Genomic DNA, 20,251 nt, shown 5'->3' on the forward strand with positions numbered 1-20,251 from the left:
ACTCGCGTACGCATCTAGAATCCTTGCCAGAAATCCGAAAGTATAAGGCTCAACTTCCAATCTTCTCCCTTTTCGGTGAATAGTTCGGGGATTACGGGAAGAGAACAATTAGCTGAGAATTACGTCGGTTTCCGAACGATTTCTTGATAGTTTCGGTAGCTTTAAGGCACTCGGTCCCACAGTTTCGAGAATTATGTTCGAAAAAAGGATATAAATCCTAAGTGGTTTTAACATTTTTTTTACATTATTTCAGTTTTTATTCTGAGCGTAGCACCCGTGGAGCATCTTTCACCCGGCTTTTTATGGACACCGGTACTAGGATCTGTCCCCTCGCTTCCCCTCCAACTTCTTTACATGGTTGTGAACGAAAAAGCGATAACAAGTTAGACCAATTCCTCAATTTTAATTTGATCTCAGCCAACTCGGTCGCACCTAACCGTAGGACACTCCAAAAAACGAAAACAAAAGGCCATTGTTAGGAACTCGACTCGTGTGCCCTCCTTTAATGTCTTGTACTTGTAACCAATGATCATATTTATACACATATATCGACTATATTTACAAGCAACCATAACCGAAACCAATTGTATTGTAGTGCTAAAGGGATGTGGGGTGCGAAACAACTTCCCAGGACGCGGACATGTCTTAGATACTTTGCTCACTGAGTTCTAATCGCGTAAGAGTAATATTTAAACCTAATATAGCTAATTGTGTGTATTTACATATTAAAGTTTACAACAGCGGCGACGGAGAGACAGAGGGAGACGGAGGATAAAAAGAGAGACAGAGAGACAGAAAGAGAGGGAGAGTTATGTCCTGTAGAATTTTTGAAAGCGTTTTCGTATTCAAACCAACAACACAAGTTATGGCCTAATGTGAAACTAGAACAAAATATATACCTATATGTATACATATGAATCGTACTTCAAATTGTGTCTAAAGCAAGCAGCAACAACAACAACAATTACAAGTGTCTGTATTTTTTTTAAGGAAACGAAAAAGGAAAACCCTTTGCAATCAGGTACTGAAATCAAAATTTTTGTAAATTATATAAAAGCAAGGAGTGGTTTTCGTCGAGGGGAAAAACAAACTAGAAAAAACACAAGATCAGAGGATATTACGATAAATGGTTTATAGGAACTAGAGTTTAAAAGGGGAAGTATTCGATCCTTATTCGTCTGTTCGAACGTTTCTGTAGCATACTTAGCAGGGCAGAAGCAGAAAAAGCTACGGAAATCACCCAAAACACTCATATTTAAATACGTACAGCTAATATACTAGTCTAGTTGTAACCTAATGTCACTAAGTAGATGCAAAATCGGAGGGAAATCGACGGCGAAGATGAAAAATTGTCCAGACGTTCAACGAAACCAAATGCAATATTTAATTATACAACAAACTAATATAGCAAACAAGCGAGTAATATGTGAACATATATATATAAATATATTTTACAATTGATTTATATAACGTATAAGTAAATGCCACATCATTTTCGTGTAAAGCCTATTGAATTGTTTGTTAAACATTTTTTGAAACATTTTCTTTACGAAGTAAAAATAAAAAAATGGGCAAAGATACAAAAACCAAGCTCACACAAAGTTACGCCAAAAGCAAAACTAAAGAAAATCAGAACAAACAAATTTATATACATTTATCGAAGGAAAGATATACAAGAAAGATACATTTTAGTGATTAATATAAGCAAAGACCAAAATGAAATATTACATTTTTGAAAATAATAACTCGAAGGTGGAGGAAATGACATCAGCCCCTAAATAAACCCAACCAAACTAACAACAAATAGCCTTAACGACACTCGATTTTCAGAAATCTCGAAAACTTTTTATACTTTGCGTTGTACTTTCCCCTTTGTTTTTTACAATACGATCGAATGCGATATTGAAATTGAAGTTGACGACTAACGAACATATTTTTACGAAACAAAACCGAAGAAATGAGAAAAACTAAAATGCATAACGCTTCCGACAATAAGCTTTGGCCACACTATTGTAATAATAATATTGAATTGAAAGCGCAAGAAATGGGAAAAATTTTACGAGGCAATCGCAAATCAATGGGGTTTTTGCATTAACGATCGAAAACGAAAACAGAACGCCCATTGACAGAAGAGAAAACCAAAATATTTGCCCAATTTAGTCTACAAATATATAGAAAACACCTATGTACTTATGTAGTAGCCTTGTTCTACTCTATATATTTTTAAACGGAGTTGTATTGCAGAATCTGCAAAGCAAATGTATTTTCATGACACGCATTTGAAGCGAACATATCAAAACCGAATACGAAAATACGAAATTATCTAGAAATTACCGATGCCGTTTACTGATTATCGATCACCATCTACCGATCACCGACTACCGATTGGATGTTATCTTATCGATTAGCCCTACGAAAATAACCACATATTTGGAAGCTGGCAGATACTAGGTACGGGCAGGTGTCTTGAAAAATATTCGCTAAAGGAAAAAAGATAAAATTACGAGTTCTTAAGCTGTTCCATCATTTACTATTGAAAAATATTTACAAGCGCATTTAGGTCGCGAAATGCAAAGTATAATATGCAATTGAAACCATAACAAGAGAATAATATGAAAACGATCTACCAATTATACCAAAAGGATGATAATAAGAAATTATAATAAACAAAAGGAAAACAACCAATACTGAATCTAAATTAAGCATGAATATTTTTTGCTGTGTCTTAGTCCATGTGTCGTAACGAATTTATTGAACTAATATTATACATTATTAAAATTAAAAAAAAAAACTAAAACTAAACAAGTATCTTAACATTTTTTGTTTCAAACGAATAAAATGCAGGCAAAGAAACCAAATTTCTACAAAATTAAGCACAAATTTTTTCAGAAAAAAAACCAAAAAAAAGGGAAAACATTAAGAAAATTGCCTTTTACTTATATTTTATTTTCTACTATAAAGAATTGAATTATTAATAATATACAACACGCTGAATCCATTAAAGCATAAAAGCGCGCCTAAAAACATCTGTGACTAATAACAACATACATATATAACTAAGAATCAGAGAAAATCCCCAAAAAAGCAAAATGAAGATGAAAACTCCAATTAAATAATGAAAAGTCGGATGGTAAAATTGTTGGTAAATACATACATATACTAGCTACAGTTCAACTAATTATTGATAATGGTACATACATTCTACATATGTACAGCTGACACCCACACCCACACCCACACACCACAACACAGACATATACATATACAGATACAGATATACCAGTACATGCAAACCTAGTTGTATTTGTATGCGTAGAAAACCATTTATACATTAGTATCTATGTAACAAACTACTTTTACCCACTCGCCAGAGTGCACAGTGTAAAGTATATATAGTGCGGTATATACACAAATATATAGACGACATTTGACGACCGTAAGCCCGAACACAGCAATTTACTTATATAATAACAAACAACCCAGTTTCTTTCAAACCAAACGAAAAAATGAAAGGCAAATTTTTGGCACGAGAGAACCACAATTATGAGGGAAAGGCAGGTGGATGGGAAGAGAAGCGAGGGAAGCAGGCGGAGACGAAGAAAAACCCATGACATACAATATATATACACTTATTTAAAATATTTAACAAAAACAAACGATTTATATATATATATATACCACTAAATAGTTTAAATGTTTATTTATTGTATTTGAACAAGATGAACGATATGAAACTAAATTTAAATAAAACTAATAACTCAAAAAACCAAGGAAGAACATTTTTAATTGGGTGGTTTTTATTGTTTCTAATTAACTTTCTTCGCATATATATCTTTGGTGTACCCTTACCCTTAAAATTAAAATGTTAATATTTTTACTTGGGCAAAAAGCTTTTCATTATTATGTTTTCATTTAGCTGCATTATGAAATGGGTGATATATAATTTTCATTAAGGCAGACCCTTCACTAAAAATGCGCGGCACAGTCGTCGAGGGCGGCGTTGAGCGCGTCGAATCTCCGGATGGCGTTCTGGGTGGCCTCGTTGGTGCAGGCGGTGGCGTCATTGGCTACGGCGGGCACGCTGTTCCGGAGTCCAATCAGGTGGACCAACGAGCCCGGAGCCTTGGTGGCGAACAGGGCGAGTTTGGCATAGAAACGCACTTCGCAGGAGGACTTCAGGGCGCTGCTCTTGTAGTTGTTGCACTTGCGATGCAGCTTGTAGAGCTGATAGCTGCCCACGGTCAGCTGGAGGACCGCCTTCTTGGTGTCCAGGACCAGGTCGATGGAGGTGGCGGCGGCATTGTAGCCGCAGTCCAGGAACTCCACGGTGGTCAGGGCCACCACATCGGCCGCACTGGTGGTCACGTTGACGGCACACTCGCCGGCATCCTGGGCCCTGCGCTCGATGTCCTCAGCCAGCTTCTCCAGCTCGCGCACCGGGTACAGGAAGATCTTCAGCAGCTGTCGCTCCGTCAGCCGGATGATGTCCCGGGCCAGGGCCTTCGCTTCGTCCACGAAGAAGCTCAGCAAGCGGTTCAGGAAGACGTACTCACCCACCGCCACGTTGCCCTCCTCCAGCAGTGTTTCGTCGTCCAGGTTGAATCTCAGGTCCAGGTCGAAGTTCAAGTCCAGGTCCAGGTCCAGACCAAGTTCCTTGACCAGTTCCTGCAGAGAGGCAACATCGTGGTCCTCCTTCAAGGGCACAGCTGAAACCTGTTTTCAGTTAAGATTAAATTAACTCAAAATCAAAAACAGTTTAGATCGAACTAATTATTAAACTAAAATTTATTTTATGAATAGAATAACCAACATATTAGTGCATTTTTAATCTAATTTCCTTTTATATTTTTTGAAATATATCAAGTCACATTGATCATACGCAGTGTTGACCAGTTATAATTTATTTATCTTTATATTATATATTTATATTATATACTATATTATATTATATACTATAAGTATTTCAATTACAGGCTTATGCCCTGGAAGTATTCAATTTTGATTGTCTTACTTATTTTCCTTTTGGGTTGTTTTTAAGGATAAATGAAGCCACATTAATCATACGCAGTGTTTACCAACTGAAAATATTTTGTACATTCATTTGCCGAATTCTAACACTTTTATAGGAATTATCACTATTAGTCAAGTAAGTTCCAATCCAAGGAATAAATTTAAACGTTAGCGATAAGCTTTTATAGAATAGAATAGAAGCCCCTAGATATCACTCATACGCACTGTTATCTAAGTTTAACAAAGAATTTTATATATATTTAGCATCTATTTTATTTATTATTTTAGGTACACACGCACTCTTATTGTAAACTTTAATTCCACCCGTTCGATATTATCTTAGTATATTTAAGTAACACTTATATTTATGAATAGGTTTTATTTGGGTGCTCCAGTTTCAGATCTACTCACAGCCGCCAAAGCTAGGGCTAACACTAGAATAATACTCCTCATGGTTGATTGGGCTTTGCCGGGATCTCGCTGGGGAGCCACCTTATATACATGAAGGCAGTTCAGATCCAGATTGCCATATCGGGGGCCGTACCCCCAGTTAATTAAAATATTCGAGAGTCGTTTTATCGGCCAATTGGTTTATTTCCCATTATTTGGCTTTGTCTTACTTTAATCGAAGTAATTTCCGTCTGCCTTTTTTCTCCAATCGTCCAGGGGAAAAAACACAAAAGAGAGAGAGTCTTTCGATAAGGTCGCAAATTATATTTTCCTGTGCGTCGAGCGATAGGAAACACATCTATTACTGGATTCGCCACTTGAAAATCGCTCTAATCGCAGAATCTAAATAATGCCTTAATTATAGAAGATAATGTCGTATAATTTATGGCTCTGCTCATGCCCTCGATTAAAAGTCATACCAAACAGTGGCAATTCAATCTAAGGAATCACTCGAGACGTCAGACACACACGCGTTATGGTATTGGGTATTTCTATTTTGAGGGTTCCTGCTAAAGTGATTGTTATTCGGGGAATTGCATGAATGTTTGAGAGGATTGCAGACAAAAAGACCTTATTTTTTGATGTTTTTCAACCGTAACTTGGTCAAGACGAGGCGCACATCTGAAAGACCGACTGCTTTGCGGCGCTAACACCCTAGGCCTATGCCTTTTCGGTATATTTTATTTAAAAAAAAAAACATTTTAGAAAATTAAAGTTTTCCAGATTTGAATGCCAATCGTTTGGAAGTCTAATTACGAGTTCAATGAGATATGGCATTCACTTCTCCGACCAAAAATTAGGTTGTTGCGGTTTTTCAATCGTAACTTGGTCAAAACAAAGCGAAAGATTGGCTGTTTTGAGCAGCTAACAACCTATTCTACAAATTGTTGAAAAAATTTTATTTTAGACCAATTTTTCCTTTTTTTAAGGGGTTAAAATTTATCAACAATTTGCATGCCAATCGATTGGGAATTCAAATGCCATTCCTTATTCCGACCCCTTTTCGCAAAACTTTTGGGATATGTGTACGAAAAATATGCTTAAATAACTGCAAAATCAGCGAATTTGTATTTCTATTCTATTTTTTATACATAATTCCTTTCTTAATATGCTCAGTCACATATGTCTCCCCAAATAACGCTTTGTTTTGATGTTTACCATGTCTTTGTGCGATTGTGCGACTCGCCCAATTTTAATCTAAATCCTAATGCGGGAAATCTATGAATAGGGGGTGAATGTAAAGTTCACTAATCAAACACAGCCGTGAATGATTTACAAAGGCGGCCATAAATTTATGGCCAGCAATTCAGATTGTCCAGCTTACCGTCTGCAAATACTCCGTTTCTGGAGGCCCGGGTATAAATACGATTTTAGCTCGTCAAAGTCGGCAATAGCAGTTGCAAACCTGTAGAAACCATTAGAAACCATGAGGACCGCCGCAGTGATTATCCTGACCCTTTTCGTGGCCAGCGGATGGGCGCAGCCGCTGGAGTTCCCCGGCCAGCTGCCCGCCCAGCTGGACGCCGAGGTGCACAGCGTGGTGGAGGAGATCACCGAGATTGGCAAGTCCACCGGCCTGGCCCTGGTGCAGCAGTACGATGAGATCGTGCGGGAGCCGCAGCAGGAGCTGGAGGAGGCCCTGGACCAGGTGGAGTCGCGTCGCCAGGAGAGTCCCGAGTGCGTCGCCGCCGAGGATGAGGAGATCGCCCGCATCGTGGACGCCGCCCACGAGGAACTGCACTCCTGCGGCGTCGTTGCCGCCCAGACATCCGCTGAAATCGCCACCGACGTGAGCGCCGCCACCCAACAGCTGGTCTACGGGGGCTACAACGTGGCCACCACCTACAACAAGTGCCAGAACTACAAGAACTCTGTGCTCAAGCAGTCCTGCATGGCCAAGTTCTACATTCAGGCCACCGTCTACCTGGTCAGTGCCCGGTCCTCCATCAAGACCATTCGCCAGTCCACCAGCGAGCGTATCCCCGCCGTCTTCGTCGACGGCAACGCGTGCACCCACTCCGCTTCCTCGCAGGCGGTGCTCGGCCTCCAGGAGGTCAACGCCCACATCGACGCCTGCGTCTCCCGACGCCGCTAGGTCAGGCAACAAGTCATCTGATTGAAATCAAAAAGAACAAATAAAAATTATAAATATTCCATGCAACAATTAATTGGTCCCCTTATTTTTGAATTTTTATAAGGTTATGGACAAGGCATATTCAATATATAAATCTTCAGGGCTCAGAAATAATAATTAATATTTAGCAAGTTAGAAAGTAGTTTCTTTCGTTGACTGAATTTTGTGTAATGTAATTTTACCAGAATCTTGAAATTGCCAAGAATTTAAGACGAAACCTGGATACTACTTTACAAAAAAGGTTATTCTTATTAAAATAAATTTCTGGCTGCGACAACGGAATATTTAGAAAAATTCATTATTCAAATATTCAATTCAAAAATTCAAACCGGTTTGCCGTTCTTTTTGCACCAGATGGTCACACTTCTCTCTTCCGAGTGCGAACGGTAGCGGAACCAGTTCCGGTTCCGGGCTGCGAAAGTACAAGATGTTTGGATTGCTGCGACACCTGTTCAAATTGCAGTTTCTCTTCGTGGTGGTCGCCGTCTGTGCGGGAGTGTACCGCACAGAGATCAGGCAGTTCCTGCGGCGGCACACGGACGACTACCTAGACAGGGCTGGCCGGGATGCAGGCGTTCCGGTGGCCTTTCAGGCCGGCGTCGAAGTCGGCACGCTCTTCACGCCGGCTGAGCTGGCGCACTTCAATGGCGAGGAGGAGGGTCGTCCGCTCTACCTGGCGCTCCTGGGATCCGTCTTCGATGTGAGCCGCGGCATTAAGCACTACGGATCCGGCTGCAGCTACAACTTCTTTGTGGGCCGCGACGCCTCCGTGTCCTTCATTTCCGGCGACTTCGAGAACTACGACCCGGAAACGTCCGACGATGTGCTTACACTGAAGCCAGACGACCTGATCGGACTGGCCGGGTGGCGGGACTTCTACGAGAAGGACTACATCTACAAGGGCCGGCTGGTGGGGCGCTTCTACGATGCCACGGGTGCCCCCACCGCCTATCATCACAAGTTCCTGGAGCTGCTGCAGCAGGCGCGGGACGCCAAGCGGCAGGTGGAGGAGCTGCGGGCCCGGTATCCCGGCTGCAACATCGAGTGGAGCGAGGAGCGGGGCACCCGCGTCTGGTGCACCACCACCAGCGGCGATGGTAAGGAGCGCGCCTGGGCCGGCCATCCGCGCAAGCTCTACAGCCGCGGCAACAAGAGATTCCAGTGCGCCTGTGTGCCCGACACGGAGCTTGACGAGATCGATGCGGCCGGCAGAACGGCCCACGGAGACGCCATGCTGAAGCCGTACGACAATTGCGAGCCCCGGGCGCAGGAGTGCTTCTACAGGGTGTAGCAGCTCGTCCAGGATCTGTAGACATCACATTCTTGCTTCTTTGTATTCCAGTTACCTTTCGGTAGCTTTGGTTTGTCTGGACCTCAGGGACCGAGTTCGATATATAGGACATTTTGGACCATTTCCCAGAACGACAGATATTCCTTTAGAAAACCCTAGTTCCGGTTCATTTCTGTTAGCTCTGCTAAGTTCCCTGCTAAGTTGCCGTCCTGTTATTTGCAGTTCAATGTATTCCACTTCAGTCAACATTCAAGTTGATTTTGGTAGTTCAATTATTCAAAAATAATACAAAAATTATTTTATACTTAAAAGAGATGTATATTTAAATACAAATGAAAAACATTTAAACCAAATAATTGCCTTTCTATGGGCAGCTTAGTAGTATCGATGTTATCTGCAAATACATCTATTTTAGGCGACACTCGAATTTATATTAAAAATTAATTCTTTAAATAACAGCAAACAGACCATCAAAGAGCTAAACCTTTCAACACAATTCAGCTTAGGACTTTTAAAATCAAATTTACGTTTGTTATATTCTGTTTACTGTAAAGAGCCTTCACTGTACTCAAGAGCCCAGCAGCTTTTGCTTCTGTTAAACTCCGTGCTGTTTAGATCGCCATGCGTGCTGTTAGGCGCACTTCTTGTTTACAACCGGGTCAATTTCCTAGTCCCCGTAAATTTAAGCATAATTCGGCGATTTCTTCGAGGATATAACGCTGCCACGCATGGCCGCTTCATCGGGAAAGACCCCAGCCCTTGATGCGGACCCCGATCCCAGCCTGTTCTCCGCCACCGTGGTGGCCGGGCTCAGGAACCTGGGAGGCATCATCTCGCCCCCGCTGACCAAGCTGCTCATCGCTAACTCCCTGAAGCTGACCCTCCATCCGGATGCCAGTGAGTCGCAATCTGGGGAGGTACTGTACCCCATTGTCTAACCTGAGCCCACCATTCCACAGCCATTGCTTCCGTCCCCGAGCTCTACGCCAGCAATGCCGCCTGCGCCAAACAGAGCGAGTACGCGGTGGTTGCCCTGTACGCCCTGGCCACCAAGCACGGCTGGGACGGCCTCCAGCTCCGCCAGCAGCTGGAGAAACTGGCCTTGGAGGCAGGCACTGTCGACGAGCTGAGCCGCGTGTTCGAGGACAGCCGCAAGGACCTGATCCTCCGTCAGGTGCAGCTGGGCCACAACTTCCCGCACATCACCGACATCCAGTGGCGCATCGTGTGCGACGTCAAGTCCTCTACCTCCGACTGCAGCACCGGCGTGGCGAACTTCCACATTAACCTGGGCCACTTCAAGACGAGCAGCGGCGAGCGGGAGACCATCGTGGAGTTCGTCTGCAATGCCGAGGAGCTGCAGTCGTTGATCAACCGCCTCAAGGAGATCGAGCGCCATTGCCACCAGATGGCCTTGGCCTAGAACAAGCCAGCTTTCAACATTCTTATCGATTATATTTCGCACAGCATATGTAACACCAGCATTTGTCGGCTATATACAGTGTCGGGAACAGAAAACCTAAACAGCTAACACAGTCATCATCACTAAAAGGCTTCAACTACATCGTCACTCCGATGGCATCCGCATATGCGTCATTGGGCCACCTTGCGCGGCGGCGGCACCAGCAGCTCCACCAGCTGGTCGTAGTGGTTCGGCGCCGTGCAGTAGATGGTGCCCGAGAAGTGGGTGGTATCGTTCTCCTCGGCGGCGATCACGGTGCAGTGGTTCTGCAGTGACAGCCGCATGTTGAGGCCTCGGAAGCGGTGGTCCTGCTTGTAGAGCTTGGCCCCATCCCGCGGCATGAAGTAGGGTCGTCCGCTGAACGGGTTGAGGAAGTCCGCCCAGTAGCCCAGCGACAGCAGGCGGTCGCTTATGTCCCGGGCAGCCAGCACAAACTGTAAGTATGGAGTCATATGTGAATTACGTTTACTTTAGTTGATAATAGCCCTATTTCATAACCAACTTTCCTTGTTTCACGACTGTCCTTAAGTAGTACTAAACTAAATGATAAACAATTGATCTTGAGATGCAGTTTCCTTAGTTAAACGGTATGATAAAGAATAGTTCTGTAGATAATATACCTATTCCAGAAGCAAATAACTCATTTTACAACTGTTCATACTAATATTAAACATTTCATTAATAAATCAGATCAGATAAATGAGATCAGATACAGAACAAATCAATTATTTAACTAGGAAATAACATAACATAATTATATCTTAATCTACTGTGAGATGCAGTAAGCTTTCTTTATACTATATTAGTAGTAGTATTTAAGGTCAGCCACTTATGTAGCTCTGAGCTTGAGAAACTGGTTTAGTGAAGAAAGGTGATCAAGGCCATAACTAGACTATGATTTAGATATGTGAAACCCTCACCTTGGCGGCGCCCATCTCGATGTCCCCCTCGTAGCTGAGGACGAGCATGGTGATGGCCGAATCCCGCTGCGCCACGACGCGCACGGGAAAGAGCTCCACGAGCGACTCGCGGATGAGGATGGGGCACTGGCAGCAGGCGAACTCCAGACGCGACTTGTCCGCGTTGGCCTCCTTGAGGAAGTTGACCAGCTGGCCGAGCGGGGTGAGCAGGCCCACGGTGGTGGTGTCGCCCTGCCAGGCGGGTCCGGTGGCATTGGGCAGGTAGAAGCGGTTGCTGCGGTCCGCGGTCAGCTCCCAGTTGGGCTCGCTCTCCAGGCTGTGGAGATCATCGTCGCCGTCGAGGTCCCGCGACTTGGAGACCGTCTTGAAGGGTTCGCCGGCATCCGAGGGGGGTCCATTCCGCTTCGAGTACCCGGCCACTGGCACCACAGTGCCAAGGAGTCCACGCAGGGGCGTCAGTCTGTTGGGTGCCCCAGTTCCGGTGGCGGGGCTGAAGGTGCCCAGTACGCGACTCAAAGAGCGCGACATTATTATATCATCGGCTTCTGCAAATGCGTAGAATCCGCTGGCAATCGGTGCTATTTCGGACGCAAAGCTGCCCAAGGTAACACAAACACTCACCTTCGCTGGCGGCTGGAGCAGCAGTGCTCTGTCTGATGATAGTCCCGGGTTCCGAACACCTTTTCAAATCTACGTGGAATTTTGTTCGAGTTTCTACAACAGCTTTTTCAAGTCCAACTGACTAAACCTATTTTGTTGCCACAACCCGAACGGCTGCTGCCTAATTTCTACGCAGTTGCGTTTTTCCTAAACTTTTCAGTATCGACCAACAGCTGATTGGAGGCGATGGTATCGCTTGAGCTCAGGGGTGGAAAACACAGAAATCGTTACGTTTCAAATATCAGAGTTTTTTGTTTCGCCCAAAATACTGAATATTTTGGGTTGAAAAATAAGGACCTACTTTTTCGGCGTAAACCCGATTTTTTTCTTTGCCCTTTTGTAGCGTAAGTTGGTCAAAAATTGTCCGAAACCTAAAATAGGCACTATTTGGGACAGCTAACAAGTCGCATAATCGATCGCAGTTCTTTCTTCGCAGATTCTTAAAACAAAAAAATTTTCGAAATTTTCCATTTTTTTACAAGGGGTAGGTAACATCGTCCTTTTGTGCGAAAATTGGTAAAAAATACAATTTTTTAGGTGTGAATGCCACTTGATAGGGAATTTTGTTACGAGTTCAGCAAGGTATGTCATTCCGTTTTTGGACAATTAATTTTTTTGTTGCGCCCAAAATACTGAATATTTTGGGTTGGAAAATAAGGACCTACTTTTTCGGCGTAAACCCGATTTTTTTTCATTCCCTTTTTTAGCGTAAGTTGGTCAAAAATTGACCAAATCCTAAAAGGCATACTATATTGGACAGCTAACAAGCCGCACAATCCATCGCAGAACTTTCTTCGCAGATTCTTAAAACAAAAAAATTTTCGACATTTTCAATTTTTTTACAAGGGGTAGCATCGTCTTTTTTTGCGAAAATTGGTCAAAAATAAAATTTTTTGGGTGTGAATGCCACTTGATAGGGAATTTTGTTACGAGTTCAGCAAGGTATGTCATTCCGTTTTTGGACAATTACTTTTTTTGTTTCTCCCAAAATACTGAATATTTTGGGTTGGAAAATGAGGATCTAGTTTTTTGGCGAAACCCCGATTTTTTTCATTCCCTTTTTTAGCGTAAGTTGGTCAAAAATTGACCGAATCCTAAAAGGCATACTATATTGGACAGCTAAGAAGCCGCACAATCCATCGCAGTTCTTTCTTCGCAGATTCTTCTAACAAAAATTTTTTCGAAATTTTCATTTTTTTACAAGGGGTAGCATCGTCTTTTTTTGCGAAAATTGGTCAAAAATAAAATTTTTTGGGTGTGAATGTCACTTGATAGGGAATTTTGTTACGAGTTCAGCAAGGTATGTCATTCCGTTTTTGGACAATTACTTTTTTTGTTTCTCCCAAAATACTGAATATTTTGGGTTGGAAAATGAGGATCTAGTTTTTTGGCGAAACCCCGATTTTTTTCATTCCCTTTTTTAGCGTAAGTTGGTCAAAAATTGACCGAATCCTAAAAGGCATACTATATTGGACAGCTAAGAAGCCGCACAATCCATCGCAGTTCTTTCTTCGCAGATTCTTCTAACAAAAATTTTTTCGAAATTTTCATTTTTTTACAAGGGGTAGCATCGTCTTTTTTTGCGAAAATTGGTCAAAAATAAAATTTTTTGGGTGTGAATGTCACTTGATAGGGAATTTTGTTACGAGTTCAGCAAGGTATGTCATTCCGTTTTTGGACAATTACTTTTTTTGTTTCTCCCAAAATACTGAATATTTTGGGTTGGAAAATGAGGATCTAGTTTTTTGGCGAAACCCCGATTTTTTTCATTCCCTTTTTTAGCGTAAGTTGGTCAAAAATTGACCGAATCCTAAAAGGCATACTATATTGGACAGCTAAGAAGCCGCACAATCCATCGCAGTTCTTTCTTCGCAGATTCTTCTAACAAAAATTTTTTCGAAATTTTCATTTTTTTACAAGGGGTAGCATCGTCTTTTTTTGCGAAAATTGGTCAAAAATAAAATTTTTTGGGTGTGAATGTCACTTGATAGGGAATTTTGTTACGAGTTCAGCAAGGTATGTCATTCCGTTTTTGGACAATTACTTTTTTTGTTTCTCCCAAAATACTGAATATTTTGGGTTGGAAAATGAGGATCTAGTTTTTTGGCGAAACCCCGATTTTTTTCATTCCCTTTTTTAGCGTAAGTTGGTCAAAAATTGACCGAATCCTTAAAGGCATACTATATTGGACAGCTAAGAAGCCGCACAATCCATCGCAGTTCTTTCTTCGCAGATTCTTCTAACAAAATTTTTTTCGAAATTTTCATTTTTCTTTTTTTGCGAAAATTGGTCAAAAATAAAATTTTTTGGGTGAGAATGTCACTTGATAGGGAATTTTGTTACGAGTTCAGCAAGGTATGTCATTCCGTTTTTGGACAATTAATTTTTTTGTTGCGCCCAAAATACTGAATACTTTTGGTTGGAAAATGAGGACCTAGTTTTTTTTGGCGAAAACCCGATTTTTTTCTTTTTTAGAGTAAGTTGGTCAAAAGTTGACCGAAGCCTAAAAGAGGCACTGTTTGGAACAGCTAACAAGCTGCATAATCGGTCGCAGTTTCGCAAATTGATTTGCAAGCTAGCTAATTTTTTTGGCCGAAAAGTTGGTAGCGGGATGTCAGACGTGGTATTGCATACCTCACCCCTTGTTTGCAAAACGATGGCCAAAAGGTATTTTTTTGTTCGCAAAATTTTGACAGTGGTTGCTTTCGGCACATGTGTGGAATTTTATTGAAATACATACATAGATTGTGTTTAATATCAATTTATCGTATAACTATGGACATTTACTGGCACTGGCTGAGGGCGTGGGTGTAGAAGGTCTTCTCCTCGACTCCTCTCTTGATCACGTGCGGGATCTTCTTGGGCACCATGCTGGAAATTAGGAAGGGAAGGGGAAATGTGTTAGATGAAAGACGATGAAGGGGATTCTCTGAAACCCACGTGATGCAGTCGATGATGGGGCACACGGAGACGCAGAGAGTGCAGCCCGTGCAGTCGTTGTTCACGTGCGGAATGTGCGTGTCCTTGTCGAACTCGATGGCCTGGTAGCCGGAGTCGGCGCACGTCATGTAGCACTTTCCGCAGTTGATGCACATGTCCTGGAAGAGGTAAAGGTTGGAGAGGGTTTCAATTAATTGTTAGGCTTCCTAATTTCCCAACTCACGTCGTCGATGAGCGCCACCTTCTGCTGCTTGTTGTCCAGCTTGTTGTACGTGCCGATCTTGTCCAGTGCGGCGCCGATGACGTCCTTGATCCTGGGCGCCGGCTTGGGGACTCCATCCTCCGCTGGCGGAGTGCTCTTCACCTGCTCGGCGTCCCAGAGGGCACCCTTTTGCCGGCGCAGGTCGGCCAGCTTGAGGTCCCGCTGCCGCTGGTAGGGACCGAAGAATCCCAGCGTGGCGTTGCCCTCGCCCGTGAGCCGGACCACCGGCTTGCCCTTCTGGTGCACTGGAGTGGGTGGCGACTGGCCGTCCCAGAAGGGTCCGTCGACTGGCGGCGGGTTGGCCTTGAGGTAAAGCAGGGCCTTCAGCGCCGTGCAGTAGTCCTCGATGACGGTGAAGTCCTGGTTCTGGACGGAGGAGCAGATCTGCAGGACGGTGGCGCCCGCATGGATGAACTGCAGAGCCACCTCGCCAGAGTCGATGCCGCCGATGCCGAGGATGGGGAATCCGGGCACCCGTTTGGCAATGTCGGAGATGGCCTTCAGGGCCATGGGACGAGTGGCGTTTCCGGAAACGCCGCCATAGGTGGTGCGCTGCTCCTTGCCAATCGCCGGCCAGGCGGTGCTATCCGCCTTCAGGCCCATCAGTCCCTGGACCGTGTTGATGGCTGATCCTCCGTCGGCTCCGCCCCTCTTCGCCGCCTCGGCAATGGAGGCGATGTCCGTGATGTTGGGCGTCAGCTTGATGAAGAACGGCAACTTGACCGCCCTTCGCACCCAGCGCGAGATCTGCTCCACTAGCTGGGGATCCTGGCCGCAGGCCAGACCCATACCCCGCTCACCCATGCCATGAGGGCACGAGAGGTTCAGCTCGAGGGCATCTGCGCCCGATTGCTCCGCCTTGATAGCCAGCTCGGTCCAGTCCTCCTCGTTAAAGCTGCACATGATGCTGGCTATCACGATCTTCTCTGGGAAGTCCCGCTTGAGCTCGCCAATGGAGCGCAGCCAGTACTCGGCGCGCTTCTCCGAGATGAGCTCGATGTTGAGGAAGCATCCCTGCTGCGGGCCGTACTTGTAGCCCGAAGTGGTGCCCCGGACGATGCGCGGCGACACATTGGTGACCAGATCCTTGTCCAGGCCGAAGGTTTTGGTGACCACGAAGCCCCAGCCTTGCTCGAAGGCGCGCCGGATCATGGCCGTGCTGGTGGTGGGCGGAGCGGAGGCCAGGCCGAAGGGATTCTCGAACCGGAGGCCGCACATCTCAACCGATATGTCCACGGCATCGATGTCCGTGTAGAAGAGTGGCAGGGCGGCTGGGGTGTCCAGCGGGAGGCCCTGCAGCTGACAGTGGATGCTCCAGGCGGCCACCTTGCCGTCGTTGACCGACTCCACCGTGGTGTTGGCCACTCCGGCGAGATCTCCGCCCAGGAACACCTGCTTCAGGCTGCTCTGCATGGTAATCCTGTCCACTACGGGCAATTCACCACGGAATTGCAGGGGAGCAAGGGCCTCCCTGACATCTGTGTCCTCCAAGCCGGATCCAAAGGCGGAGATCACGAAGTTGGCCTTCAGCCGCTGCGTCTGCTCCTCATCCTCCACCCACTCGTCCTGCTCGTTCTGCTCGGTGCGACAGAACTCCATGGCGGTGATGAGGCCATCCTTGACAATCACCTTGCGGGGACTGAGGTAGGGCAGCAGTTCGCAGCGCTCATTCCTAGCCAGCTCCACCTCCTCGGGCACCGCTCGGATTCCCGAGGATCCCTTGCGGAAGACGACGAAGACGCGACGAGCACCGCATCTCAGGGCGGAGGTGGCGCAGTCGAAGGCCGTGTCGCCGGCGCCCAGGACGATGACATTGCCATGGAGCTTGGGCAGGCCGGCAGCCGCCTTGCAAGCACACAGCCCCGGCTTGGAGCCATCCGACACCAGGGGCAGGAAGTTCTTGGAAGTGTAGAAGCCGTTGCTGGGCTCCAGACCCGCAAAGATGGGATTTAACTTGGGCTCCGGCAGGCCAATGCCCACGAAGACCGCATCGTGGCCCTCGGCGAGGAGCCCTTGGATGGTCAGATCCTGGGTGCCCAGGGAGCGACCCGTCTCGATGCGCACGCCCAGATTCTTGACCAGATCGATCTCGAAGTTGACCGCATCGATGGGCAGCCGGTACTGGGGGATCTCGGAGGCACTCAGGCCGCCCAGGTAGCTCCGCCGCTCGTAGATGGTCACGTTGCGGTAGCCCAGGCGAGCCAGGAAGGTGGCGCAGGACAGCGACGCGGGTCCGCCGCCCACCAGGGCGATCTTCTCCAGCAGCGGATTGGCCTCCGCCTGCGGAGTGCGCCGCTGGCGCACGCCCATCTTCTTGAACACCTCGGTGGCGAACTGCTGCAGGCCGCCAATGTTGATGCCGCCCGCCTCGGAGGCCTGCAGATTGCATCCGCCCACGCAGAGGTCGCTGGTGGGGCAGACCATGCCGCAGGTCAGGCCCAGCGGATTGTCCGAGAAGATGGCCTTGGCGGCCCCGTAGAAGTTCTTGTTGGCGATGCTCGTGATGAAGCTCTTGATGTCCAGCTGCGTGGGGCAGGACTTCTGGCACGGCGCATCGGCGCACTTCAGGCACCGGGCCGCCTCCTCCAGGGCGCCGCGCTCCGACAGCGTGGTGTGCTTGATGTCCGAGAAGTCGTTGGCCAGCGTGGTGCACGGCGGGGCGGCATGGTCGCTGTTCCGCTTCCAGTGGCGCTTGTTCTCCTTCGTCTGCTTGGTGGGCACCACCGAGCACTGCGTCTTCACACGCGGATTCAGAGACAGCAGGTCCTGCGGATCGGGAATAACCAAATAAACATGGTCAATCTAACGATTTCATATTCAACTTAAATATTTTATGCCATGCTTCTATTTATTTAAATATGGAAACTAATTTTAGAACAATATATCATACATATAAATATTTTTTTTAATGTTTTTTGTAACGAATTAGAACATGCGGCATACTGAGCAGAATTTCTTGTCACATTTTATAAACGAAGAAGTAGAATCAACTTAAAATGTTAGAAATGCACATTAGATAAGCTAATACATGCTTTATATCACAATATTCGAAGTTCAGCGATTGGGATCGTATCTCAAGACCTCTAAAGATTAAACAAGAGCCAAGAAGCTTCAAAATTAAATGTTCGCTGTAATTTTTGTATAATCGTTTATGATGTTTATGATCTATTTTCTTAGGTGTAGCAGAGGGATGAGCCTACCTCAATGTCGGGGGAGTCCTTGCTCAGCAGTTGGGGCGGACTCATCTTGGCGTTCTCCTGGAGGGCGAAAGAGAGGGACTTGCATTGGTAGTGGACGCAACGTGGGGATCCCCTAACTTGTAGCTCTTAGCTCACACCTTCCCCGTCGCTTAGTAGTACTGTACACTAATCTTGTCTGTTGGTCTTATCGGAGCCGCACTCGGACCGATCTTGGCCAGACGCCGGCTGTATCTATGTGCACTTATGGCACCACCATGGGTGTTATCATTTATAAGGGCCTTATCATTTATCAGTCAAGGTTGCGACGCCAGCGGAGATTATGATTATGGTTCGGGCTCATTGTGGCACCACCCTGAATTTCTATTTGCCTTTTCGAATAGTTTGCGTCCCGAAATAAATGGGGCCACCCCTCGAAGACCGTCGAAGATTAGGGACGGGTGAAGGTCACGATAATGGGGGCCCGTTTCGTTATTCTCAGCGATAATTGGGCAAAAACTTCAAGTCGAGGCGTATTTTTATACACATTGTCTTATACACATGATCAACACGTGCTGGGTTCGATTGTAAACAAAATAATAAACATATATATATGCCTTGTATTTCTTGAGAAAAGGTAAATATTATACCTAAGAAGGATTTATTTTCCAAATGGACAATTTTTGTATCGTACAAATCGTACAATCGTTAATTTTCCCAAAACGAAATCCTAATACGCATATAATATACATCTTCAAAATTGATTGAACTACTTTAAAAGCCCCTAGTCGCGTAAAATTCGCGTTTTATGTACGTAGGAACTTGGGCTGATTGGGCGCACTGCCATAGAAATGGCACCATCGCATATATTCTTCATAAAATGTGGGTCAATGGCCTGTAACTACTTATTTGTCTAGAACACGACTCCCGTTCCAAGTTAGCTGGTTTATCGTTAACAAGTTCAATTTACCCAGAGGCCTTCGCTTACGATGCCTAATTTAATTAATATTTTGTAACACGCGCTCTCTCGCTCTTCAGACCGCCCCTCTCGCTCGCGCACACACTCCATCGCTGATTAGAATATTTTTATTTTTGACATAATAGTTGAACCCCCAGCAGCCGTCCTATGCGCCCCGTCACCCCGATTCCATTCCATTATCAGTTCGGCTCTGTGGTCCGGCAAGTTTTGAATATGTTTTCATATTAGGTATATGCTAATGGCGAAATGCGAAAACAAGTTCAGAACTCGAGCTGCTTAAGCCTGAATTGGGTTTCGTTTAGTTTGTTTTTATGGGCGTTTCTTGTTGTTTCCTTGTTTCTGGCCACCAACAGTATCAAGTATTGCATGAAGATTAGTGGCCGAAATACATACCGATGGAAGGAACGTTTATTGGCTAATTTATGAACACTTGAAGGCGGAAACGTTTGAATAGGCACAGAAAAAAAATCGTGGCTCAAACCGACGAAAATCGGTGACACTAGCACACACAAAGTCAACAAAACACGCGCGGAAAACTTAAATTGGTCTTCACACTGGAAACGCCAAATTGAAAATGCTCTTGGAGAACGATTTCCAAATCGAAGTCGACTCGGTCGACGTCGACGTCGCTGCCATCTGCCAATCGCGCACAGCTGATATACATATAGAGTGCCCAGGGGCTCAGCAAAGGGGGGCTTAGGCATCCAGACTCCCCCAAAAAGGTTTCCTCTATGGAGAGGTTCCACTAACCTAGGCAATAAATTGTATAGTTATTTGAAAAGTTAAGTAACAACAACAAAGTACACTTCAAAAAATACTATTTTGTGGTAGTGTTACTATTTACCTTTAAATAGTTAATTTTACCAACGAAATAGTTACTGTCGCAACACCAAGATCCAAGGGATACATATTTTATGGTAGTCTTAGTACTGAATATTTCCCTAATATTTTATGGTAGTTTTACTAG

The 20,251-nt window shown here is 45.2% G+C and overlaps 6 protein-coding genes across 7 annotated transcripts; 3 read left to right on the plus strand and 3 right to left on the minus strand.

The window, feature by feature from the left end:
* Positions 1-3,871: 3,871 nt before the first annotated feature.
* LOC108023317 (uncharacterized) lies at positions 3,872-5,522 on the minus strand. Its single transcript, XM_017092620.2, has 2 exons — positions 5,422-5,522; positions 3,872-4,713 (listed from the first exon to the last, which is right to left on the minus strand). The coding sequence occupies exons 1-2, from the start codon at positions 5,461-5,463 to the stop codon at positions 3,967-3,969; spliced, it is 789 nt and encodes a 262-aa protein (XP_016948109.1). The 5' UTR covers positions 5,464-5,522; the 3' UTR covers positions 3,872-3,966.
* Positions 5,523-6,863: 1,341 nt separating this feature from the next.
* On the plus strand, positions 6,864-7,628 carry LOC108023243 (uncharacterized). The gene has a single exon (XM_017092521.2). The coding sequence runs from the start codon at positions 6,887-6,889 to the stop codon at positions 7,553-7,555; it is 669 nt and encodes a 222-aa protein (XP_016948010.1). The 5' UTR covers positions 6,864-6,886; the 3' UTR covers positions 7,556-7,628.
* Positions 7,629-7,982: 354 nt separating this feature from the next.
* LOC108023649 (neuferricin homolog) lies at positions 7,983-9,241 on the plus strand. The gene has a single exon (XM_017093267.3). The coding sequence runs from the start codon at positions 8,022-8,024 to the stop codon at positions 8,883-8,885; it is 864 nt and encodes a 287-aa protein (XP_016948756.1). The 5' UTR covers positions 7,983-8,021; the 3' UTR covers positions 8,886-9,241.
* A 248-nt stretch (positions 9,242-9,489) lies between these two features.
* On the plus strand, positions 9,490-10,409 carry LOC108023651 (COMM domain-containing protein 3). Its single transcript, XM_017093271.3, has 2 exons — positions 9,490-9,782; positions 9,845-10,409. The coding sequence occupies exons 1-2, from the start codon at positions 9,614-9,616 to the stop codon at positions 10,306-10,308; spliced, it is 633 nt and encodes a 210-aa protein (XP_016948760.1). The 5' UTR covers positions 9,490-9,613; the 3' UTR covers positions 10,309-10,409.
* LOC108023650 (methylmalonic aciduria and homocystinuria type D homolog, mitochondrial) lies at positions 10,320-12,109 on the minus strand. Of its 2 annotated transcripts, none has more exons than XM_017093270.3 (3): positions 11,889-12,109; positions 11,268-11,832; positions 10,320-10,781 (listed from the first exon to the last, which is right to left on the minus strand). In XM_017093270.3, exons 2-3 carry the CDS (start codon positions 11,793-11,795, stop codon positions 10,479-10,481), a joined length of 831 nt encoding a protein of 276 aa, XP_016948759.1. In that variant the 5' UTR covers positions 11,796-11,832; positions 11,889-12,109; the 3' UTR covers positions 10,320-10,478. The 2 variants fall into 2 exon arrangements, with proteins under 2 accessions (XP_016948759.1, XP_016948758.1); XM_017093269.3 differs by having other exon boundaries at positions 11,268-11,812; positions 11,889-12,108.
* Positions 12,110-14,626: 2,517 nt separating this feature from the next.
* On the minus strand, positions 14,627-19,865 carry LOC108023605 (dihydropyrimidine dehydrogenase [NADP(+)]). The gene is made up of 5 exons (XM_017093211.2): positions 19,678-19,865; positions 18,330-18,386; positions 15,091-17,895; positions 14,868-15,025; positions 14,627-14,798 (listed from the first exon to the last, which is right to left on the minus strand). Exons 2-5 carry the CDS (start codon positions 18,372-18,374, stop codon positions 14,711-14,713), a joined length of 3,096 nt encoding a protein of 1,031 aa, XP_016948700.1. The 5' UTR covers positions 18,375-18,386; positions 19,678-19,865; the 3' UTR covers positions 14,627-14,710.
* Between the last annotated feature and the right edge of the window lie 386 nt (positions 19,866-20,251).

The sequence above is a fragment of the Drosophila biarmipes genome, chromosome X (genome assembly GCF_025231255.1).
Source record: "Drosophila biarmipes strain raj3 chromosome X, RU_DBia_V1.1, whole genome shotgun sequence".
Classification (NCBI taxonomy): domain Eukaryota; kingdom Metazoa; phylum Arthropoda; class Insecta; order Diptera; family Drosophilidae; genus Drosophila; species Drosophila biarmipes.